A 26258-nucleotide genomic window follows, 5' to 3' on the forward strand; every position below is an offset into this window, starting at 1 on the left:
GACCCCAGGTGGGGCATAGGGGGCAGCTGATCTTGGACTGCATCTCCCAAGAGCCCCCACAGTCAGTGTACCTGGTAGACAACTTCAGACCACATCAAAGCACCACCTAATCACCTCCACAAGTGACACACTCAAGGGGTGGACTTGGCAGATACCTAAGCCCCACTGAAGTAAGTTCTGCCCCATGGAGTAAGTTCCTGCACAGCAGATTCTCCATGGTAATTGTACCCAGTCCTTGAAGCCTATTGGTATGGGGGAGGGGATATCCCACCTATTGATATGCCAACAGCAATCAATGCTCAACTATAACAAGAGGATGCACACATCCCACACAGGGGGTGCACCTGGAACACCCAGCTAGATGACTGGGGAGGCTGTGCCAATGGGCCCTACTACATTAGGCCACTCTGCTAAGACTAGGAGATGTAGCAGCAGCTCTAATACATAGAGACAAACACAGGAAAGCAACAAAAATGTGGAGACAAAGAAACATGTCTCCAAATGAAAGAACAGAACAAAATTCCAGAAAAAGAACTAACCAAAATGAAGACAAGGAGACAAGCAATCTATCAGATGCAGAATTCAAAACACTGGTTATAAGGATGTTCAGTGAACTTAGGGGAAGTTAGATGAACTTAGAATTTCAACAAAGAAATAGGGAACATAAAAATGGAGATAGAAAACATAAAAAAGAACCAGTCATAAATGAAGAATACACTAACTGAAATGAAGAACACATTACAGGGAATCGACAGTGGAGGAGATGAAGCAGAGGATCAAATCAGCAAATTGGAACATAAGGAAGCAGAAAACACCCAATCAGAACAGCAAAAAAGGAAAAAGAATTTTAAAAAATATAGTTTATAGAGCTCTGGGAAAACTTCAGGCATATCAACATTCACATCATGGGGATGCTGGAAGGAGAAGAGAAAGAGCAAGAAATTGAAAACACACTTGAAAAATTAATGATGAAAAGCTTTCCTAACCTGGCAAAAGAAATAGACATACAAGTCCAGTATGCACAGAGAGTCCCAAACAAGATGAACCCAAAGAGTTCCACACCAAGAAACATCATAATTAAAATGCCAAAGGTTAAAGACAAAGAGAGAGTCTTAAAAGCAGCCAGTGAAAAGCAGTTAGTTATCTACAGTGGAACTCCCATAAGGCTGTCAGCTGATTTCTCAACAGAAACTTTGCAGGCTAGAACAGATTGGCATGAAATATTCAAGGTGATGAAAAGCTAGGACCTACAACCAAGATTACTCTACCCAGCAAAGCTATCATTGAGATTGGAAAGGCAGATAAAGTGCTTCCCAGACAAGAAAAAGCTAAAGAAGTTAATCACCACTAAACCAGCAGTACATGAAATGTTAAAGGATCTTCTTTAAGAAGAGGAAGAAAAAAAAGGATAAAAACATGAATAATAAAATGGCAATAAATACATATCTCTCAATAATTACTTTCAATAAAAATGTATTAAATGCTCCAATTAAAAGACATATGGTGGCTACATGGATAACAAAACTACAGATTGAAAGACACACATAGACGTAAAGAAAAGGGATGGAAAAATACATTTCATGAAAAGGGAAACAAAACAAACAAAAAAGCTGGGGCAGTAATACTTATGCCAGACAAAATAGACTTTAAAACAAAGGCTATAACAAGAAACAAAGAAGGACCCAGCAATTCCACTTATGGGTATTTATCTGAAGAAACCCAAAACACTAAATTGAAAATACATATACATCGATTATGTTTATTGCAGCATTATTTACCATAGCCAAGATATGGAATTAACCTAAATACCCATCAATAAGTGAATGGATAAAGAAAAAGTGGTGCATAAATACAATGAATTATCATTCAGCCATAAAAAAGAGTGAAATCTTGCCACCTACAACAACATGAATGAACCTAGAGGGTACTGTGCTAAGTGAAATAAGGCAGACATAGAAATGCCAGATGATTTCACTTATATATGGAATCTAAAAAACAAAATAAACAAACAAGCAGAACAGAAACAGATCCATAGACACACAAAACATTTTGATGGTTGCCGGATGGGAGGGTGTTGAGAGGATGGGTGAAAAAGGTGAAGGGATTAAGAAGTACGAACTGGTAGTTATAGAATAGTCGCAAGATGTAAAGTACAGCAAAGGGAATATAGTCAATGATAGTGTAATAACCATGTATAATGTCAGATGGGTACTAGATTTATTAGGGTGATCACTTTGTAAGTGACATAAATGCCAAATCACTGGGTTGTATACCTGAAACTAATATAATATTGTATGTCAACTGTAATTTAAAAATAAAGTGATTTTTTAAAAAGTAGTAGCTATTGCTTATTGAATGCATATTATGTAACATATACTACAAAAATTCTCATTTAAACTTTATAATATCTGTACAAGACCAATATTATTATCAAGTGTCACGATGCATCACTTAAGAGATATGGTGCAGACAAACCTGCTCCAAACAACGCTGACCTCCCCTTCTTGCTCACATCTCTCTGGCTGAAGGTGGCCTGGCTCCTGCCATATTTGCCTTATTTGTCTGTCCCTTGATTAGAGTTCTGAAACCATGCTGAACCCCTTGGGCAGGGTTAAACTATGAGGCAAGAGAGTTCATCATCCAGCTGCCTCCAGGAGCAAAAGACACTCCCCCTTGAGGGAAGAGAACATATGTTTTCAGACTACTCTCCTTTGAAAAGGTTCAAAACATCTTATAAACATTATTACTTCATTCCTTGTAACATCCTTGTGGGTGTCAATTGTTGTGTGGCTTCTTAAAAGATGGAGAAATGCAGTATGACAAGACTGGCCAATGTCAACCCAGACAGAGGGCTGTAGACAAGATGGGTTTCCAGACTCCCAGCATCAGTGCAGGCATCACACTGCACCCAGGCCTGTCTAGGGATTGCCAATGTGAAAGAAGGTCTTCAACTCTTGAGAAGATGAAAGCATTAATTCCAGTTGCTAAAAAAACTGTTAGGTACTATAAGTGGCCTTACCTCCTAAGAAAATTATGAGCGACTATATGAAAATGCTTAATATTCAAGGAAGAAATCGACTACATATTTTAGAAAAAAAAAACATGTACATAGTTTTTGCTTTGATCCAAACTATTGAGATGGTAGTGCAGGTGTATTTTTAGGTCTGGACATGGATATACAGGAGTGGTAAAGCTGAAAGTTGACTTTTCAAATCAAGGCACCCAGAGTCCAAACCAATGGTGACTGTTTCCCCCCAGAAATCCTGTGGCTTGAATCTCACAGACAAGCAGAGCATTTCCACTTTGCTGGGACTCAGGACTTACAGGAAATTACTCTTCTGCATGTCTCATCACTATGGAAATTGATTTTCTACAGATAGCCAGAAGTATCAGACCATCTTGGATACCTACCCTCCCAATCTGTGCCTGTAAGTGGCACTTCCGCCTTCTGACTGAAGCCTCCAGGGTCTCCAGAGCAGCAGGTGGGTGCACCCTCTGGTTGGAGAGATCCCTGAGTTTTAGATGCCCATCTCCAGTCCCTGTGAGCTATAAATGTGGTCACAAGTAGTTACAGTAGCAGGGGAGAGAATATGTGAGATGCCCTGGCATGATGCTGGTTAGAAGCCACAAAATGAGCAAGTGCTCTCCTCTTCATGATGTTCAGGTACATAGAAACAGACGCACGCTTGCGTGAAAATGGCAGTGCATGTGCCATATTGTTTGTCAGTTGATTTCTGGGGGGACAGTGACAGGGATGGGGAGTTGAGTATCAGTATCAGCCCCATCTGCTACTGTGCCTATCAACTTGTTGATCAGGAGAAATGTCTTTATCACTCTTTACTCCAGTCCACAGCCTTTTGAGATTCTAAAGATCATGTTCTATCCACGTCTCTGAAGGAAAGCACATGGCCCAGACACTTCAACATGGACTAAAGGATAGATGGAGAGACCTTTGGGAGTGCAGGTACTAGACGGTGGCAAGGTTTAGGAACTTCAGTGCTCAGGTCTGAAATGGAAGATGCTCCCGTTCTGGAATGCAACTTACCTTCTGTACAGGTTTTAAATATTAAGTGCCCTCTCTAAAAGTGGATACAAATAGGGTATATTTCAAAGCTTTACACATGGTTATTTATTTTCTTGATCAAAAGAAGTCATTTGTACTTGGATAGATAATGAAGGTTGCTGACTTAACATTTATAAAACAAGTACTCCCTAGTTCCATGGAGGAGGAAAAATACTTAATTAAAACCAACACATGAACATGTACACACAAACACAATAATTGATGAGCAAAGACAGAACTGGTAGCTGCCAATACTGTTGGAACATCAGCAGCAGGGTACAGTGGGTAAGGTACTTTGCAGGGTGTTCTTTCATGTGGCAGGCCAGGGCCCAGGATCGTCTGGATTTCCCTGTGAGCATTGCTAGCTTTTACTTCTTTTTGTCTCTTAAACATCAGCATTTAAACAGAAACCTCTCACTGACAACGTGTAAAACGCAACTCCTCATCTCCCTGCTTCCACTTTCAAACGCTGTCCCTCCTGCTCCCGCTGCATCACGCTGACTCCCCAGATAAAACAAGGGCCCCCATACTTCCAGTGCAACTTCAGAGTGGCTGAGTGATCAGAAGGAAAGGTCAGGCTCATGCTGGATTCCTCCATTCAAAGTTCACCAGCCATCACCCAAGTCTTGCCTCTGGAATCTCTCAGATTGCTCATTACTCTCCAACCCCAGGGCCACCACCACCATTCCTGCCCTGATTCCAGCTCTAGATCTGTTGACTGAACTGTTGTACTGGTTTCAAATTGGTTTCCTGACTTCTCTTTCTTCCTACCCCCATCTATCTCCCATGCTGCCCCCACCCCAGAGTACCTTCCCTATCTGCTGATGGCACTCCTCCACTTAAAACCTTCAGTGGTACTTCTTTGCCTGAAGGCTGAAGGCTGGGACTGATGAGACCCTTCTCTGTGTACCCAGGACTGTGAAGCTCCCCAGAGCACTTCCTATATTGAGTCACAGAGTATGTTTCATGTGTGTCTTCAGCAGTCAGCTAGGAGCTTCCTTTGGGCGAGGCATGGAATTTATTCCCTCTGTTCCCCATTGTCCAGCCTAAAGCCCGGAATGGGAGGTGCTCAATAGAGAATGTTAAATTAATCGAAGCAAGAGAACAATGCAAAAGCAGTATGGTGGAGGATGCCAGCCCCTGAACAATGACTGGCTGGGCGCATCTGAAAAACCTTGCCCTGTTCAGAATGGCCCACTTGCCTAACCAATGTGCCTAAGGATCATTTTGCAAAAGAGTCAAAGATTAGATGTTCTGGGGATAGGTGTGGGTCTTTGGAGACCTAGATAAAATTGATACAATATGCTACATAGGTAAAAGGGCAAACAGTCTGTTTCAATAGCTGAATTAGATTCAGAAAGTAGTTAGCAGGAAAGATGTTTGAGTTTCAAAAAGTATTCCAGTACATTTGCTGAAATAGGTTTACTGTAGTTATGAAGTTGTCTTAATTTTTAAGGAGAATTTTTACTTTTATTTTTATTTTTTATCCTCATCTGAAGATATTTTCTTCATTGCTTTTAGAGAGAGAGGAAGGGAGAGAGAGAAACATTGATGCAAGAGAGAAGCATTGATTGGTAGCCTCCCATATCCACCTGGGCCAGGGATCGGCACCCAGCTAGGGATCATATGTGTCCATATTAGGGGTTGCACACATCTGACTGGGGGTCGCACATGCATGCACATGGACCTGGGGTCAATTCACAACCTAGGTATGTGCCCTGACCGAAAATCGAACCCACAACCCTTTAGCTACAGGACAATACTCCAACCAACTGAGTCACACTAGCCAGGACTAAGGAGAATTTCTGAAAAGCACTTTAAACCTGCTAGCCAAAACATGATCCTAACTGGGAGAAGTATCCTCTCATTGGGGAAGAAGGTTGGTGGTCGTTGGCCACCATTAAACAGAGATGCTGCTCTTCCACAATTACAACAAACATCTTTTGGTGTGTCCACAGTGTGTCACCTCAATAAATATTCACAATGATAAAATCCAGGTTCCCTGGAACAAGAGGGCTCAGGGCCATTGAAATGAACTCCATAACCTTATTAGGAAAGGGTAAAAAGAAAGAAGACTTCCCAAACTAAAATTCAATTTGTCGCTTCCATGAAAACTACTGTATTTGTGCCCTAAGAAGTTCTAAAAGAATGCACAGTCATTACTCAGAAACACACTTTGGTAACAAGAGGTAATTACATAATTTCTATTAGTTTTCTTCTTCCTTTTTTTTTCTTCTGCATTAGTTCCTAAGGAAAGCACTCCATTCTATTACAGGACCTGAAAAGCTATTCCAGGGAAGGTACAAAAGAGAAGGAAAATAAAAAATCGTACAAGTAAACTATTGTTCTTGACCTTAGGAATGATAACCACATCTGAAGTGATTTTTGCATTAAGAAAACCCATATTTCTCTTTGAAAGGAAAAGATGGTAAATCTGAAACATTTCAGACCTTCCAAAACAAGCCATACTTCCTTTGAGTCACCTTAAAAGGCTAAGTATCTGGGCCAGTGACTATAGCTCCATGCAATCTCCATGGGTAAGACTTCCTTTAGCATCAAAGGCATGAACAGGAAAAGGTAGAAATTAAGGAAGTTAACAAAGAATACGCTATGTTAACTCTGTATGATGCACCAATTTGCTTTATGTGTGTGTTCCCATTTGATTTTTTTTAAAGCTGAACAATAACATTTCTAACTATTGAACCAAGAACTGTAGGTAGAATGTGGAAGATGAAGAAAAAATCTCCACATCTTCATGACCCCTGGATTCCTCCAGCCCCTGAATTTAACTTCATCTCCCAGTAGCATAAACCCTGACACCTTACCTGTAAGACCCTGGAATTAGGTTGCCTACAAGACAGTCTCATTGACACTGAGGTGTCTGCCCTTGCATGGATCTAAATCAATGTCTGCTTTAAATAATTCCACAGATTTCTGCACATAAAATATGGGTAAAACTGTGGGACAGAAAGGAGAATTCACAGTAATGTTGGTTCTTCTTGAAAGAAATGTTTAATTTCTCAAGATGCCCCCTTTAACATTTGCATACCAATTTTACTATTAGAAATTATGTTTCAGGGTGTTCACTTTTAGTGCCTAAATTAAGATAGGAAATTAGAAGGAAAGGTTGGAATGAATCTAATCCAAACTTTGATGAATCCCTGTAGGCGGTTAGCCAGACTAAAACTGGACACCTCCAAAGAAGAGGATCTTTCTTTGCAGAGTGAGCTCATAATTGCAAAGAGCATGGGTAAGAGCCAGACAGACCTCATTCCAATCTGCACCGCCTCTCTTGCTATCTAAGGGATTTTAGAAAGTTACTTAACCTGTGGAACATTGTGGATAAGAGCAGAGGTTCCAGAGCCAGGCTACCTAGAAGCAAAACCCAGCCCTGCCACACACAGCTCTGACTGGCTGCTTACTCAGCCCCTCAGTACCTCAGTCCTCTTTACTGATAAAACAGGGATAAAAGCAGAACATACCAGATAGTGTTGTTTAGAGGATTGACTGAGTGCCTGCATGTAGTAACCTCTGAAAAAGTGTTGGCTTATCGTAATCATGACGACGATGATGATGGTAATGAGAAAATGCCAAAATACGATGATGAATAAAGAGAAAATGCTGTAATGAGGATCAAATAGATCTCCTGTAGACAGATCTTGAATATATGCCTAATGCACAGAAGCTGATTATTGTTGTATCAATCAGAAATTAAGCATCTACTTTTCATACGTATCATCCCATTTAATGCCCTGTGAAACCCCACTAGAGAGGGTAGAAAACTGGAATTGGGAGGGATGAAGTGACCTACTCCAAATGTTATATAGATAGGAAGGGGTAGAGCTGGGGTTAGAACCGTGAGGAGCCTGACTTCAGATCCCACGCTCATTATTACACAATAATTTCACCTTCAGTAAAACAGTGTTTCCTTATATTAAGTCATGTTAACTACAGCCACCCTAACTTTTAGAACTTTCCACTCTTCCATTCTTTCCACAGCAGTTGAGGCCGCACAGTGTCTTTGGCTTGCCTCATATACCACTTTGGGGGCTCCTGACTCTGGGCCTCTCTGCTGTGCCCACTAGCTTCCAGTATTCACGTGGGCCCCTTTCTAAGTTCGGTTGATCCTCCTAGCACTCCTGCTGGCTGGGCCAGGTCCCTGCCTCTATTAAGAAGGAAGATTGAACTTTCTTGGTTTAATAAGCCAAACAATGGCAGGGTCATTTTAAGCATAAAAGTAAAACTAGGCTCTTAATTCCTAAATTGGCCCTCACCTTTTTTCTTCTGGGATGTTCTCCAACAACATTTGAAGGAAATCCTGGAATGAGAAAAAAGCAAACCATTAAAGATGTCCATCGATGAGTAACTGCCAGGAGTCGTGCCAGAGACAGAGCACTCCCAGCTGCTGACAGCTACCTGCTGGAGAAGCTTGGCCCATGCGGAATTATTAGACTATATACCCAATTTATTAATTTACCAAGGCTTCAATCCAATCAGTTTAAGAAATTTGTTTTTTAAAAACCAAAAACAATCTTTTTGAGGAAGTCGCAGTTGCCGCTGCGGCTGATCGCTGTTCAGCCTACTTATGCTCCTGGCTCTCCGCTGTTTGCCTCCAACCAGGAACAAGTTGGTCAGGAAGCGGCCCCACTGCGATGGCTTTTAAAGATACCAGAAACACCTATGGAACCAGAGATGGCGACTCACCGAATTAGAATTACTAGCCAGCAGGAACGTAAAGTCTTTGGAGAAGGTGTGTGCTGACTTGATCAGAGGCACAAAGGAAAAGAATCTCAAAGTGAAAGGACCAGTTTGGATGCCTACCAAAACTCTGAGAATCACTGCAAGAAAAACTCCCTGCAGGGAAGGTTCTAAGACTTGGGATCACTTTCAGACGAGGATCCACAAGCAACTCAATGACTTGCACAGCCCTTCTGAGATTGTTAAGCAGATTACTTCCATCAGTATTGAGCCAGGAGTTGAGCCTGAAGTCACCATTGCAGATGCCTACATCAATCTTTTTAATAAATTGGTTGCCAGTTGTTAAAAAAAACCAAACAAACCACAAACAAAATAAAAAATGTAATGCTTGTTATTTTGACCCAAACCAATGGTTTATTTCATTTTGTGTTTTAACTATTTTCAAAACGCTGGCCATAGCACAAAGCACTGTCCCTCTCTACTTAACCAGTTCTCTTCATGAGCTTTCCCTAGATATCCTGTTACATACTGAAAAACCTCAAACCCAAGAAGCTAACCACTAACTTGCAACTTTCTTGCATTGCTCTATGGAAAGATGAAGACAAACGTCAAGATGATTAATATTCCAGTGGAGGAACAAAGGTGATACAATGCCAAAATGGTACACTGTCCCCTGCCTCCATCTGCAGCCTCTCCCAGTGCCACTGTGCAAGCCCTGGACTCGCTGACATGTAGGATGTTTCAATGACAGATATTTTAAACCTAAAGACATGACTTACACATACCCATTGCTTCTTTTAATATGGAAAATTTCAAACAGATTCAAAAGTAGACAATAGAGTAAAACCAACCTTCATCATAGCCAATCTGCTCTACTTATCTGCTTCTTGTATTAATTACAAGTGAATACCAAACAATACATAATTTCATCAATCAATGTTTCAGTAAATGTCTCTAAAAGATAAGGACTCTTTTAAAACATAACTGCAGGACTTCCACCCAAGATGGAGGCGTAGGTAGACACACTGTGCCTCCTCGCACAACCAAAAGAAGGACACAACAAATTTAAAAACAAAAAACATCCAGAACTGACAGAAAATCAAACTGTATGGAAGTCCGACAACCAAGGATTTAAAGAAGAAACATTCATCCAGATCGGTAGGAGGGGCAGAGAGGGGCAGCTGGGTGGAGAAGACTGGGGCAAGGCTGCAGCTGGCGGAACTGGCGAGGTGGTGGATTGCTGACTGGGTGGTCCCACACTCACGTGCGGATAAACTAGGAGGAACAACTAGGGAGCGAGACAGACCACGCAACTCAGGATTCCAGAGTGGGGAAATAAAGCCTCAAACCTGACTGAAAACACCTGTGAGGCTGAGAAACTCCCAGCGTCACAGGAGAGTTCCTTGGAGAGACCAACAAGGTGCTAGAATATACACAAGCCCATCCACCCGGGAATCAGCACCAGAAGGGCCCAATTTGATTGTGGGTAGCTGGGGAAGTGACTGAAAACTGGCAGAGAGTGGAGCAAGTGACATTGCTACCTATCAGACCCCTCCCCCACATACAGCATCACAGTACATCACCGAGCATTACCCCGCCCTGGTGAACACTTAAGGCTCCGCCCCTTTACGAAACAGGCACACCAAGATGAAAAAAATGGCTGAAATGAAAGAACAGATCAAAGCCCCAGAAAAAATAAAACTAAGCAACGAAGAGATAGCCAACCTATCAGATGCACAGTTCAAAACACTGATAATCAGGAAGCTCACAGAATTGGTTGAATTTGGTCCCAAATTAGATGAAAAAATGAAGACTATCCTAAGAGAAACAAAGGAAAATGTACAGGGAACCAATAGCGATGGGAAGACAAGTGGAACTCAAATCAACAGTGTGGACCAGAAGGAAGAAAGGAACATCCAACCAGAAAAGAATGAAGAAACAAGAATTCGGAAAAATGAGGAGAGGCTTATGAACCTCCAGGGCATCTTGAAATGTTCCAACATCCGAATTATAGGGGTGCCAGAAGGAGAAGAGGAAGAACAAAAAATTGAAAACTTATTTGAACAAATAATGAAGGAGAACTTCCCTAATCTGGCAAAGGAAATAGACTTCTGGGAAGTCCAGGAGGCTCAGAGAGTCCCAAAGAAGCTGGACCCAAGGAGGAACACAGCAAGGGACGTCATAATTACATTATCCAAGATTAAACGCAAGGACCTACATCCAAGATTACTGTATCCAGCAAAGCTATCATTTAGAATGGAAGGGAAGATAAAGTGCTTCCCAGATAAGGTCAAGTTAAAGAAGTTCATCATCACCAAGCCCTTATTATATGAAATGTTAAAGGGAGTTACCTAAGAAGAAGAAGATCAAAAATAGGAACAGTAAAAATGACAGCAAACTCACAGTTATTAACGACCACACCTAAAACAAAAACAAGAGCAAACTAGGCAAACAACTAGAACAGGAACAGAACCATAGAGATGGAGATCACATGGAGGGTTGTCAATAGGGGAGTGAGGGGGGGAGGTACAGAGAATAAGTAGCATAGATGATAGGTGGAAAATAGACAGGGGGAGGGTAAAAATAGTGTAGGAAATGTAGAAGCCAAAGAACTTACAAGTATGACCCATGGACATGAACTATAGGGGGGGAATGTGGGAGGGAGGGGGTGGGCAGGATGGAGTGGAGTGTGGGGGGGAAATGAGACAACTGTAATAACATAATCAATAAATATATTTTTAAAAAATGAAGGGTTTGATCTAAAAAAAGGAAGATAAAAAATATGAACAGTAAAAATGACAGCGAACTCACAGTTATTAATGACCACATCTAAAACAAAAACACAAGCAAACTAAGTAAACAACTAGAACAGGAACAGAATCACACAAATGGAGATCACATGGAGGGTTATCAACAGGGGAGTGGGAGGGGGAGAGAGAGCATAAATAGTATGTACAAAATAGACAGGGGGTGGGTAAGAATAATATAGGAAATGTAGAAGCCAAAGAACTTATATGTATGACCCATGGACGTGAACTATAGGGGGGGAATATGGGAGCGAGGGGGTGTGCAGGATGGAGTGGAGTAAAGGGGGGGAAATGGGACAACTGTAATAGCATAATCAATAAAATATATTTAAAAAAATTAAAAAATAAAAAAACATAACTGCAATACCATATGGCCTAAAAATCTACATATAAATATTCAAAAATCACATTTATATTGAATTTGTACCTTGAATATTGTGACCAATCTTTCTAGTTCATCTAATTCTGGAATCTTGATTTGGTCTCAACTAGGTTTCTCAGGTAAAATATAGGACACCCAGTTAAGTTGGGGGCATACTTACCACTAAAAATTTATTTGTTGTTTATCTGAAACTCAAATTTAACTGGGTGTTAAGCATTTTTATTTGCTAAATTAGTGTTAATCCTGTCATCTGAAGATTTGGTAAGATACATTTTGAAACAATATACAACATGAAACAAACAAGAACGACATTTAACTTTCTTGGGATCACTTGAAGTTTTTCTTTTAATAAACAGAAAATCTTTCAAAACAGGTTCTTTCAAAAGAGAGCAGATGACCAACTATAACACTACCAAATGAACACACCGCCAGCTAGAAGACCCATCCCCACCCTAGAGCCAAGCCTGGGGATACAGGCAGAGTGGAGCTCTGATGAGACTCATTTAACCCAGAGTGTGAGATGGAAGTAGCGTGAGGAGTTTAGGATTACAAACATATGGAATCACAGAGGAGTGGAAATCTGCAAATAATTTGTATGACAAGGTGTTCTTTTTCTTTCATTGCACTAGCATAGCCCTCACTACACTGGCAAAGCCAATCATCCATTTCTACACATTTTTGGGTGCTTAGGTCTATTTCTTCCAAAGGCAAAGTGAACTTATTAAGGGCTATAATGAAAAATTTATTTCTTGCAACCTCTGTTTTCCTTATAAGACTTTACTTATTTATTGCTACTTCACCCAAAATAAATGATACTAAGAATACCAACTAATATTAAAAGCACGGACCCTGCAGTCAAAATGAGAGGGGACAACCCCAAATAGAATAATGCCTCACATCTGAAGTCCTTCCTTGCACCGGCAGTGGATACAGTATATGGAGAAAAATACCCCAGGAAGCAAGAGCAATATTTAGAATGCGAAGAATTATTTTTGCTTTAGTTTCTTAAAATCATTCTTTTTATTTTAATAATTATTTTGTAAAAATTTTGAGTTAGGTATTAATTTATCACAACTGATTTATTAATAAATTACTTTGTAGGTATTTCATTGGCTGTATAGCAATATTCTTGTATCTTTTTTATTTTTTTAATATATTTATTGATTATGCTATTACAGTTGTCCCATTTCCCCCCCCCACTCCACTCCATCCTGCCCACCCCCTCCCTCCCACATTCCCCTCCTATAGTACATGTCCATGGGTCATACTTATAAGTTCTTTGGCTTCTACATTTCCTACACTATTCTTACCCTCCCCCTGTCTATTTTCCACCTATCATCTATGCTACTTATTCTCTGTACCTTTCCCCCCCTCCCCCTCCCACTCCCTATTGACAACCCTCCAGGTGATCTCCATCTCTATGATTCTGTTCCTGTTCTAGTTGTTTGCCTAGTTTGCTCTTGTTTTTGTTTTAGGTGTGGTCGTTAATAACTGTGAGTTTGCTCTCATTTTTACTGTTCCTATTTTTGATCTTCTTTTTCTTTGGTAACTCCCTTTAACATTTCATATAATAATGGCTTGGTGATGATGAACTTCTTTAACTTGACCTTATCTGAGAAGCACTTTATCTTCCCTTCCATTCTAAATGATAGCTTTGCTGGATACAGTAATCTTGGATGTAGGCCCTTGCCTTTCATGACTTGGAATACTTCTTGCCAGCCCCTTCTTGCCTGTGAGGTCTCTTTGGAGAAATCAGCTGACAGTCTAATGGGAAGTCCTTTGTAGGTAACTGTGTTCTTTTCTCTTGCTGCTTCTAAGATTCTCTCCTTCTGTGTAATCTTGGGGAATGTAATTATGATGTGCCTTGGTGTGTTCCTCCTTGGGTCCAGCTTCTTTGGGACTCTCTGAGCCTCTTGGACTTCCCGGAAGTCTATTTCCTTTGCCAGATGAGGGAAGTTCTCCTTCATTATTTGTTCAAATAAGTTTTCAATTTTTTGTTCTTCCTCTTCTCCTTCTGGCACCCCTATATTCGGATGTGGGAACATTTCAAGATGTCCTGGAGGTTCATAAGCCTCTCCTCATTTTTCCGAGTTCTTGTTTCTTCATTCTTTTCTGGTTGCATGTTGCTTTCTTCCTTCTGGTCCACACCCTTGATTTGAGTTCCACTTGCCTTCCCATCGCTATTGGTTCCCTGTACATTTTCCTTTGTTTCTCTTAGCATAGGCTTCATTTTTTCATCTAGTTTTCGAACAAATTCAACCAATTCTGTGAGTGTCTTGATAACCAGTGTTTTGAACTGTGCATCCGATAGGTTGGCTATCTCTTCCTCACTTAGTTGTATTTTTTCTGGAGCTTTGAAGTGTTCTGTCATTTGGGCCTTTTTTTTGTTTGTTTGTTTTGGTGTGTCTGTTACTTAAAGGGGCCGAGCCTCAGGTGTTCACCGGGGTGGGGTAATGCTGGTCGCTGTGCTGGCCTCTGTACATGGGGCAGGGGCCGAGAGGGAGCAATGGCGCCTGCTCCACTCTCCACGGGATTTCAATCTTTTACTCTGCTACCCACAATCAAATTGGGCCGCTCTAGTGCTGGTTCCCGAGTGGGTGGGCTTGTGCATGCCCTAGGCCCCTGTGGGTCTTTCTTACCACCTCTCCTGTGAGGCTGGGAGTTTCTCCTGCTGCCGCCCCAACCCCCACGGGTGTTTTCAATCAGAGGTTTGAGGCTTTATTTCCCCGAGCTGGAGCCCTGGGTTGCGAGGTCTGCTTTGGTCCCCGCCGTTTTTCTGCTTTTTCTGTGCGCGAATGTGGGGCCGCAGGGTCTGCTAGTGGTCAGACTGCCTGCCCCTTTCGTCCCACACTCCACCAGTCTCGGTCCCGCCACGGTAACGCGAGTCCTCTCTGCCCTGGCTGCCCATCTCCACCCCTCCTACGGGTCTGGATGCATGTTTATTTTTTATTTCCTTGGTGTCGGACTTCCTTGCCGTTGGATTCTCTGTCAGTTCTGGTTGTGCGAGGAGGCGCAGTGTGTCTACCTATGCCGCAATCTTGGTTCTATATTCTTGCATCTTAAAAAATCCAAGTACTATAAGTATAATTTCTTACTAATTTTACTTCATCATCTCCTTAGAGCCCATATCAACTTATCCCACATTTGTACAGTAATTTATGCTCAATTATGGGAGGGGGGAATTACATCAATTCAATGGCAAGGGGGAGAATTTAATTGCATGAGAAGCAGGGTTTGCAGAATTAACTTTAATTCTGCCCTTTTGCATTTTCCAGTTACAATTGCATCTTTCTTTATAGAACCCTTCTTACTCCTTTCATAGACCTAATTTTTAACCTCGAAATGCTAGTTTTCCCCTTCCTCCCTCCCTCCCTTCCTTCCTTCCATGCATCCATCCTTTCTCTCTCTTTTTCTCTCTTTCCTTCTTCTTCTTCTTCTTCCTTCTTTCTTCTCTCTTCTCTCCTCTCCTCCTCCTCCTCCTCCTCCTCCCCCTCCCCCCCCCCCTCTTCCTCTTCTTCTTCTTTTTTTTTTTTTTTTTTTTTTTTTTTGTAAATTCGCATATCCCCATGCAGTGGACTCATCACAGAAGCTTTTTCTCTTTAACAGAGAAACATTAAAAAAAAATACATTCTTTAGGAATTTTTGTTTTCATTTCCCACTCTCCTAGTAATCTATATGTTAACCAGGTAAATTAAGCTTTATGTTTAAAAAGAAAACTATATTGATTTTGGCACATGGCTAATTTGGTCATTTTTTAGTCCTGGTGAAAGTACTCAATGAAAAAAGTAGGTGCGTGTAGATTCTACTGGATAAACTGGCATTCACTTCATAATAACACAGTATAAGCATTTCTGACAGATATTTTTGAATAATTATCATGGTCATGGGGGAGGAAGGGAGGAGAGACAAAACAAACAATCAAAATGTTGAGGCAAGGACCGTGTTGGCAGGATAAGAACTGAGAAGAAAGAAGTCAAGCTCAAGAAAGCAGTTTTCATTGAGGCTGAAAAATGATAATACCTAAATTCTGTACAGGTAGGATGTTTGGAAGGGAAAAAATTAAGAAGTAAATTTTAAAAAGAATAAATTGAGGGACTTCTGAGTAAAGAAACTGGACCATAGCCTTCCTCATCAGTATTAATACTATACATAAGATTAATTAGCAATATAAACAAAAACACAATCCACTTAAAAAATCAGCAAAAACTTCACCAGCACCATTTAAACCAGGAAAGAAGTACATCCTTGTGGTATAAATTTAAAAGAGGCAACTAAGGAAAGAGATATAAGATTCCAACACAGTTTCCAACCTCTTTTCTGCACCACTTCCAACCTCATGCTCAGCAGTATTGGGACTGGTGAATTGTCCAAACCCTGAAAATTCTCCCACATACCACCCACACATTTGGAAAGAAAGAGGAATATCTTTATTCTTCCTCTTTTTTTTTGACTGGGAGGGATTAGAAATGTTTGCCAGGGAAAGATGAGTGATAGCTGGGAAATAAACACCTGAGGATGATACTCTGCTGAACTGTGTAGGATCTAGAGCTCCATGATGAATTAGTAAACAATATTAATTGAGGAAGCAGCTGCAGTGGAAATAAGCTGCATCCAAATTAGGTAAAGTGAATCTTGAGTGGGTACATTTAACAAAATTTCAAGAGATAAAGAAGCCAAATTCTTGCAACAAAGGCTGCATACAGCTCCCTGTGCTCTTTCCCTGGGCCCCCTCCATGCATTCAAACTGTAGCTTAGAAAGGAAGAAAGACATGTCTCAGAAGAGTTGGGAAAGAAATCAAGGATAATATTCCAATGCATATGAGCATAAACAAAAAGTCAAAACAGTGCTACTGATGCTGAGGATGAGCAAGAAGAAAAGCATGGCAGAAATAAAAAGAGAGACAGAAATAAAAAGCACAACATAAAGAAAAAGAATACAGTCTTGAAGAAAATATAGTCCAAGAAAGAGAAAAAAATTCTCCATGAATGCATTACACTATAAAATAAATTAACAAAAGATCATAAATTCAGTGCAATGAAAGCTCAAAGACAAGATCACAAAACAACAAAATGAAATGAAAAATGAGATTGCAAAGCAAAGGAAATAAATTAAGGACCAAAATAATGCCGGAGTAGGGCATTAATAAAATAGAAACAGCAAAGAACAGACATTAAAGGAAAAAATAATAATGTTATAAAAAATAATAATGTTGCTTGAGATAAATACATGCCATGAAGAATAAAAAGACAAAAGCAATTAGAAAATAACAGGTATGGAAGACAAAGGTGATACAACATATGGATAACTGGTCACCTGCAAGGGAAATATAAAAGAGAATATGTTCAAAGACATAATTAAGACAATTTCAGTGAAAGAAGGAAAAATACAAGCTCCAACTAAAAATATACACTGTTTTATAGGAAAAACAATGATACAGACTCATGGACACCAAGCCATTTTTTGATTAAATATTTTTATCTGCAATTAAATGTCAAAGATAATGAAAGAATTCTTCTGTCATCTGAGTAGTATGTATAGAGGGAAAAGTCAGCTGACTTCAAATTTTCAAGAGCAGTATTTAATGCCAGAAGGCAGCTAAGCAATATCCACAAAGTTCCAAGGAAATGAAAATGCAACCCAAGAATATTATGCCCTGCCAGTTTATAAATCAAATATAAAGGCAACAAGCAAACATTCTAAAGCACATAAGAACTCAGACATCACAGAGCCAGTGAGTCTGCAAGTTAAACACCAATTTCATAACAAAATTCAGCCAACAAAAAGTTGAATGAAAATAAAGAATTCAAGAGTATAGAAGTATGGTAAAGTGACTATGGTAAATACTGAAATCCTTTAAATACAGAGCCAAGATTCTACAACTGTGAAAACTGTGGTTACAGTATATACTATAATTAATCTGAACCTAAACTATGCAAAAATTAATCAATAAAAATTTAGAGTTGCGGGGAAGTAGTAGAAGCATATAATTACTGGTTTCATTATCTTTTACAAAAGTGAATCATGCTTTCTAAAATTGTAATATATAAAGAGAAAAATAACAATTTTAACCTATAAAGATTGCTTTATAATTGTGTTTTTTAACCAAAAAGAATATTTTAGGAAACATGAACTTTTAGATTATATTCAGGAAAACCCTTTATATTCATTTTACTTTCTTTTTCATTTGTTAAATTTAAGTAAAATAAAATTTAAAACATTTATTAAAAAGCTAATATAATATTTTTATACTTACTTCTAAATATATCCTTGTATCTATATATGTGTATACACACATATATTGTGTGCACAGAGACACAGATACATGTACACATATCATATACAACATTTATAAAGAGAATGAAAAATACAGAGTGGCATTCACCTAATATTAATTTTAGGTATTTATGGGTGGTGGGGTTTTGAATGGTAATTTATATTCTTCTTTGTACTTTCTTTTATTTCTTGAAGTTTTTTTAAAAAATGTGTATGTGTCAGTTGAAAAAGCAGTAATTTCCAAACTTACTCTGGTACTGGCATAAGGAAAGAAATATAGATAAATGGAATAAAACTGACAGTCTGGATATAAACTCTTACATTTATGGTCAATTGATTTTCAATAAGGGTAATTCAGGAAGGGAAAGAATAGTCTTTTCAACAAATGGTCATGAGACAACTGGAAATTCACATGCAAAAAATGAAGTTTGACCATCTAACTCATGCCATACACAAAAATTAACTCAATATAGTTAAGGGATCTAAATGTAAGAGTAAAAACCATAAAACTCTTTGAAGAAAACATAGGATTACATCTTCATAATTTTCAATTAGGCAGTGAAGAAAATACTTGCAAATCATAATCTGAAAAAGGACTTGAATCTAGAATATATAAACTACTCTTACAACTGAATAATAAAAGACAACAATATAAAAAATCAGCAAATGATCTTAATAAACATTTCTCCAAAGAAGATATACAAACTGCCAGTAAACACATGAAAAAGCGCTCAACATCACTAGCTATCAGAGAAAGGCAATTAAAAACAACAATAAGATGCCATTTCATACTCACTAGGATGGCTATTATCAAAAAAATAGAAAACAAGCATTGGTGAGGATGTGGAGAAACTGGAATCCTTGGCATTGCTGGTGAGAATGTGAAATTGTACAACCAATGTAGAAAACAGTAAGGTAATATCTCAAAAAATTAAATTATATGATCTACTAATTCCATTTCTGGGTATATACTCAAAAAACTTGAAAGCAGGGACTTGAAAAGATATTTGTATACCAATGTTCAAAGCAATATTATTTATAAGAGCCAAACAGTGTAAATAACCCAAGCATCCATCAACAGATGAATGGATAAAGAAAATGTGGGGTGTGTGTGTATGTGTGTGTGTATACAACAAAATATTGAGCCTTAAAAAGGAAAAAATTTCTGACACATGCTTCAAGATGGATGAACCTTGAAGATACTATGAAATAAGCCAGACAGAAAAGGACAAATAATGTATGATGCCACTTATATGAGGTCCCTAGAGTAGCAAACCCAGAGACAGAAAGTAGAAGGGTGGCTGCCAGACACTGTGGGGAGGGAAGAATATGGAATTATTGTTTAATGGATACAAGTTCAATTTGGGAAGATTAAAACATTCTGTAGGCATGGTGGTAATGGTTGCACAACAGTATAAATGTACTTAATGCACTGAACTATGTACTTAAAAATGGTTAAAATGGTAAATTTTATGTATATTTTACCACAATTTAAAAAGTAAAAATTAAAATAAAAAGAAGAATAAAGTACTGATACATGATCCAACATGAACCTTGAAAACATTATGCTGAATGACAAGCCAGTCACAAAGGCCACATACAGGGGTGGGAAAAGTAGGTTTACAGTGTAATACAAATAAATAATACAGTAATTAATAAGTAACACAAGAATAAACTGTGTTTTGTGTACTCATGATTGTAAACTTACTTTTGCCCGACCCTGTATTATATGACTCCATTTACACGAAATGTCCAGAATAGGCAAATCCCTAGAGATAGAAAGCAGGTTAGTGGTTGCCAGGGGCTGAGGAGGGTGGAAAAGAGGAATGACAGCTAATAGACAAAGGGTTTGTTTTAAGGATGATGGAAATGTTCCGAAATTACATAGTGGTTGGTAGTGGTGGCACAACCTTGTGTATATTTGATGAGATTGGGCGTGTTCGGGGTGGTATGGCTGTAGACCAACCTTGTGTATACTTGGAAAAAAAAAAAACCCATTGGCTTATATACTTTAAACTGGACACTTTTATGGTATGTGTCAATAAAGCTTTTATAAAAAACATAAAACTGTTATTTGAAAGAGATGAAAAAAAAACTGAATGATTTGGTGGAGGGAGCACTAAGTATTCCATGGGAAGTTGAAATCAGAACCTCAGATACACAGTAAATACAATGCACTCATTTAACATGGCAGGATCTTGGCAGAAGTGGTTTTTGGCAGTAGGAATCTCATCTAATTGGTCAACCAAGCGTATGGCTTCTGAGCTAGTTTTCAAGTTGCCTTTCCACATTTATGTTTAGGAAAAGTCCCTCTTCCCTAACCAAAAGAATAAAAGGAATGTGGAGATGAGGAAGAGCCAGCACACTCATGCTCTTCTCTCCATGTGTTCAGATTATACTTGCACATCATTTATATCTGACATTGTGGACAATGTGGCCCCAACCTGCATAAGAGCACAAATGTCACATATCAAAAATACCCATCCTTGGCTGGTATGGCTCAGTGGATTGAGCACCAACCTATGAACTGAAAGGCTGCTGGTTCGATTTCGAGTCAGGGCACACACCTGGGTTGCAGGCCAGGTGTCCAGTTGGGGGCATGTGAGAGGCAATCAATGGATGTATCTCTCATACATTGATGTTTCCCTCCCTCTCTTTCTCCCTCCCTTCCCCTCTCTCTAAAAGTAAATAAATAAAATCTTAAAAAAAACCAAAACCATCAATCCAATCTGAGCTGAGGCTCCATCTTCTACTCTCTATCAGCTAGGTACATGCACTGTTTCCAGAGCCAGTCCCCCTTTGTTAACTTTCTTTTTACTATGTGCACCTTGGCCACACACTTATATAAGCTGACATTCTTTCTTTGATAGTTTTGAGATCAGGCTGTCTGAATATTTCAGTGTATCTTGTTGTTAATCTATTGGTTTATCAAATATATATGGCGTACATACTGTGTGTCAACTATATATTAAGTACTGACCAAATGAAGAACATGGTCTGGCCTTGCTGACTTTATACATAGAATGGAGGAAAAAGGAAAAAAACAAGTGACCTTACATGAAAATATATAATGCAATGGCAATGACAATGAAGGGTAGTAAAAAGGCAAAGGGTAGAGAATGACAGGGTGGATGCAGATATGATTAGCTGGGGTGACTCTAAGAGTGTGGTATTCAGTCCGAGACAAAAGGATAAGAAGGAGCCAACCTTGCAAAGATCATTCCAGGTAGAGGAACAAGACTGTTTTCTTGTTTTTGTTTTTAAGGTCACTTAAGATGCAACTATCCATATCACTGTGCACAAGATAGCTTTGGGTCACAGATGTCTTGAAACTGGAGGGAGATCACTTCTCTAAAACACTTCCCTGTGTCCTCTTCATTAGCTTCCTGCTTTTCCTATTTCATTAAATTGTAAATCTTTCCCCCAATTTTTAATGCTCACATCATCTAGTCCCCACATGCCACACCCCACCAAATGTATATCATACTCATGAGAACTCATAAATTACCTGGGAAAGAATCAACTGCCCATGACATGTGTGAACAAATTTCCTTAAAAATGAAAAATAGGTGTCATCTCCAAGTCTTCTGGCAAGGAACCGGAGAAGGAAATAGCCCTAGAAGAAAGGAAGAAGTAGAAGTAAAAAAGATGACTATCATAGATTCATCAGAAAAATGCTTACACAATCCACTCTAACTTACCCACCAGCTTACCCACCTTTGTGCATATCTATCTAGAATGCTCCATTTGATGTGTTCCAGGCTGCCCTTTATATTCTTACCAGTAGGGTTGGGCCTAGAAGTTAATGATCGATTACTTTGCTTTCAACTCACCTGGGCATTCCCATTCTCATTTTTTCTTGGTTTACATGAAGTCTGGACACCCATCACAGACCAGGACCAGGATGGCTCTTCTCTCCCTCAGCCATCAGGAAAGAACTTTACAACTTAAAATGCTTCCTTCTTACTCCTATATTCTAGTTGGAACATGACAGCAATTTTAAGATTCTGCTCTTCAAAGCTGACATGAGGCAGGGAGAAGGGAGGTCCAGGGCAGGAAATCATTCAGGTCCCTTTGACTCATGCCCCATTTGGGGGATATAAAGTGTTTTAACTATTGGACATTCAGATATCTATCCAGTCAAATGTCATTACAATGTACGGTTTTTTGTTTGTTTGTTTTGCCCCAACCATGTTACTAAATACTAATCTTCACTACTTACATGCATAACCAAAAAACTGCCTTACCATAATAACTGGCTTCTGTCACTTAGATGCGCTTACCTTTAAATAATGAACCTGCATGAAGACCTTCTCTGGGTTGAGCCCATGTTTGATGACAGATGATCCTGAATCACTCATGTGGCCAGTTTTCTCTTTATTGGGTCTAAAATGATGCAGTAAAATTTTTTTTTTAAGTATAGCACCTTTTTAACTAACTAGACCATAATATCATCGTAGTCTTATTTTCAGAGTTGCTCAACAGTGCCTTAATTCTCTTCAATAGTACCAGGTATAATTTAAAACAATTTACATTATAAATTTGTATACTGAACAAGGAGCAATTTATATTTGGGTTGGCAACTTGAGGCTGGCCATTGGCAATATTTTACATCATCTTATCCAAGATTAATGCTTGCCAGACCCTCAAGGAATCCAAGCTCCAATGTGCATTGTGTAAGAACCTATGCACTTTTCTTTTGGTGGGAATGGTGAACTGGGAAATGCAATGTAAAATGTTTCTTTACTTCGAAGAGTAAAGAACTTATATCTTTTTCAAAAATTTTTGAAAACCCCATGTTATTCAATTCTCTTGATTTGCATTTAATAATGAGGTTCCTTTAAGAAACATTTATTTAAGTGTTTTGAGAACCAAGATGGCGGCGTAGGTAGACACACTGTGCCTCCTCGCACAACCAGAACTGACAGAAAATCAAACGGCAAGAAGTCCAACACCAAGGAAATGAAGGGTAAACATTCATCCAGGCTGGTAGGAGGGGCGGAGATGGGCAGCCGAGGCGGAGAGGACTGGTGTTGCCATGGCGGGACCGAGACTAGAGGAGTGTGGGATGAACGGGCAGGCAGTCTGACCACTAGCAGACCCTACGGCCCCACATTCGCGCAGATAAACCGAGAGGGCCGGACTCAGAGTGGCAGAAAACGGGGCAGGCAAAGCAGCGGGTAGCACCCCACGGCCCCACATTCGCGCATAGATAAACCAGACAAACGGTGGGGAGCGAAGCAGACCACGCAACCCAGGACTCCAGTGCGGAGAAATAAAGCCTCAAACCTCTGATTGAAAACGCCCGTGGGGGTTGGGGCGGCAGCAGGAGAGACTCCCAGCCTCACATGAGAGGTCGTTGGAGAGACTCACAGGGGCCTAGGGTGTGCACAAGCCCACCCACTCGGGAACCAGCACCAGAGGTGCCCAGTTTGATTGTGGGTAGCAGAGTGAAAGATTGAAATCCCGTGGAGAGTGGAGCAGGCGCCATTGCTCCCTCTCGGCCCCTCCCCTACGTACAGCTTCACAGTGCAGCCACCAGCGTTACCCCACCCCGCCCTGGGAACACCTAAGGCTCGGCCCCTTTAAGTAACAGACACACCAAGACAAAAAAAAAAAAAAGGCCCAAATGACAGAACACTTCAAAGCTCCAGAAAAAATACAACTAAGTGAGGAAGAGATAGCCAACCTATCGGATGCACAGTTCAAAACACTGGTTATCAAGACACTCACAGAACTGGTTGAATTTGTTCGAAAACTAGATGAAAAAATGAAGGCTATGCCAAGAGAAACAAAGGAAAATGTACAGGGAACCAATAGTGATGCGAAGGAAACTGGGACTCAAATCAATGGTGTGGACCAGAAGGAAGAAAGAAATATCCAACCAGAAAACAATGAAGAAACAAGAATTCAGAAAAATGAGGAGAGGCTTAGGAACCTCCAGGACATCTTGAAACGTTCCAACATCCGAATTATAGGGGTGCCAGAAGGAGAAGAGGAAGAACAAAAAATTGAAAACTTATTTGAACAAATAATGAAGGAGAACTTCCCTCATCTGGCAAAGGAAATAGACTTCTGGGAAGTCCAGGAGGCTCAGAGAGTCCCAAAGAAGCTGGACCCAAGGAGGAACACACCAAGGCACATCATAATTACATTCCCCAAGATTACACAGAAGGAGAGAATCTTAGAAGCAGCAAGAGAAAAGAACACAGTTACCTACAAAGGACTTCCCATAAGACTGTCAGCTGATTTCTCCAAAGAGACCTCACAGGCAAGAAGGGGCTGGCAAGAAGTATTCCAAGTCATGAAAGGCAAGGGCCTACATCCAAGATTACTGTATCCAGCAAAGCTATCATTTAGAATGGAAGGGAAGATAAAGTGCTTCTCAGATAAGGTCAAGTTAAAGAAGTTCATCATCACCAAGCCCTTATTATATGAAATGTTAAAGGGAGTTACCAAAGAAAAAGAAGATCAAAAATAGGAACAGTAAAAATGAGAGCAAACTCACAGTTATTAACGACCACACCTAAAACAAAAACAAGAGCAAACTAGGCAAACAACTAGAACAGGAACAGAACCATAGAAATGGAGATTACATGGAGGGTTGTCAATAGGGAGTGGGAGGGGGAGGGGGGGAAAGGTACAGAGAATAAGTAGCATAGATGATAGGTGGAAAATAGACAGGGGGAGGGTAAGAATAGTGTAGGAAATGTAGAAGCCAAGGAACTTATAAGTATGACCCATGGACATGTACTATAGGGGTGGAATGTGGGAGGGAGGGGGTGGGCAGGGTGGAGTGAGGGGGGGGGGAATGGGACAACTGTAATAGCATAACCAATAAATATATTTTAAAAAAAGAAACATTTATTTAATGAACAAGCAAGACAGAAGCGAACTCATAGATACAGAGAACAAACTGATGGTTTCCTGATGGGAGGAGTTTGGTGGGATTGGGTGAAAGAGGTAAAGTACAAATTGGCTGTTAGAAAATAGTTATGGGGATATAAGGTACAGCTTAGGGAATATAGTCAATAATACTGTAATAACTCTACAAGATGTCAGGCAGGTGCAAGGCTTAATGGGGGTATCACTTTGAAAGTTCTATTAATGTCCATGGACATGGACAACAGTGTGGTAATTGCTGGGGCAAGGGAGATATAAGGGGATGAAATGGTAATGGGAAAACATACAATAAAGATTAAAATTTTAAAATAAGCTATACAAATCTCTAACCACTATGCTATATAGCTAAAACTAATATGGTATTGAATGCCAACTGTAGTTGAAAAATAAAAACAAAATTTAAAAGGAGTATTGTACTCTGAAGTCATTTTAGAATCACAAAAACAGAAGTTATAGAAGCCCACGTTTTTAGAACAGGTATGGACATTTGTAACCACATACTTCAACCTCCTCATTTCACAAACAAGGGAAAATGAGGCACATAGGGATTAAGTCTGCATCCAAGTTCTCATGACTTGTTTTGATTTCTGGTTATTAGGACCAAAACCAATGACTCATTATTATCTATTAGAGTGTTTTCCATTATGCTCTATGATTTTAAATATTTTAAAAAGTCCTTTTAATAAAATATAATTGTGTTATAGTGAAGCTTCAACAACTAGCTGAAGTTAAAATATGTGACAAGGTATTTGAAGCTTTCAGCTGTTCTAAAACCAGTCATTTGTTGGACAAACACTGAACAGTACGTACTGAGGTAGTGGAACTCAATGGCTCATGAGAGTACCAGCACATCAGAAAGGCCGGTGGTTATTTTTAGATGGTAGTGTGGTGTAAGTATAAGGGACACGGCCTTTGGAATCAAAAAGACCTTGTGTTGAATTTCAACCTTACCTCTTATGCCTGTTACTTACTAGCAGTTCAGTTAATTTTTTTAATCCTCAATTTATTCACTTGCAAAATGGAAGTCATCTACCTATCTACCTAGGTCCTATGGGGAATAATGGAAATATGTATGTAAAATCCCTGGTAAGGGCCAGGGATACATAAAATATGCAATAAACTTAATAAAAT

At 39.6% G+C, this 26258-nt stretch overlaps 1 protein-coding gene and 1 pseudogene across 8 annotated transcripts in view; one reads left to right on the forward strand and one right to left on the reverse strand.

The window, feature by feature from the left end:
• Positions 1-26258, reverse strand: part of AOPEP (aminopeptidase O (putative)) — a 437655-nt gene that overhangs the window by 110483 nt on the left and 300914 nt on the right. For 7 of the 8 annotated variants that reach the window (XM_071221641.1, XM_024558404.4, XM_053925241.2 and 4 more), the window contains 3 exons: positions 22508-22610; positions 21733-21840; positions 8338-8381 (listed from right to left, as the gene is read on the reverse strand). In XM_071221641.1, coding sequence (XP_071077742.1) covers positions 8338-8381; positions 21733-21840; positions 22508-22610 — 255 coding nt within the window. Of the gene's footprint in view, positions 1-8337; positions 8382-21732; positions 21841-22413; positions 22611-26258 lie in introns of those variants that run through there. The other variant, XM_071221642.1, reaches the window with a different exon arrangement.
• LOC128779658 (small ribosomal subunit protein uS10-like) lies at positions 8716-9107 on the forward strand (annotated as a pseudogene).

The sequence above is a fragment of the Desmodus rotundus genome, chromosome 1, assembly GCF_022682495.2.
Source record: "Desmodus rotundus isolate HL8 chromosome 1, HLdesRot8A.1, whole genome shotgun sequence".
Taxonomy (NCBI): Eukaryota; Metazoa; Chordata; class Mammalia; order Chiroptera; family Phyllostomidae; genus Desmodus; species Desmodus rotundus.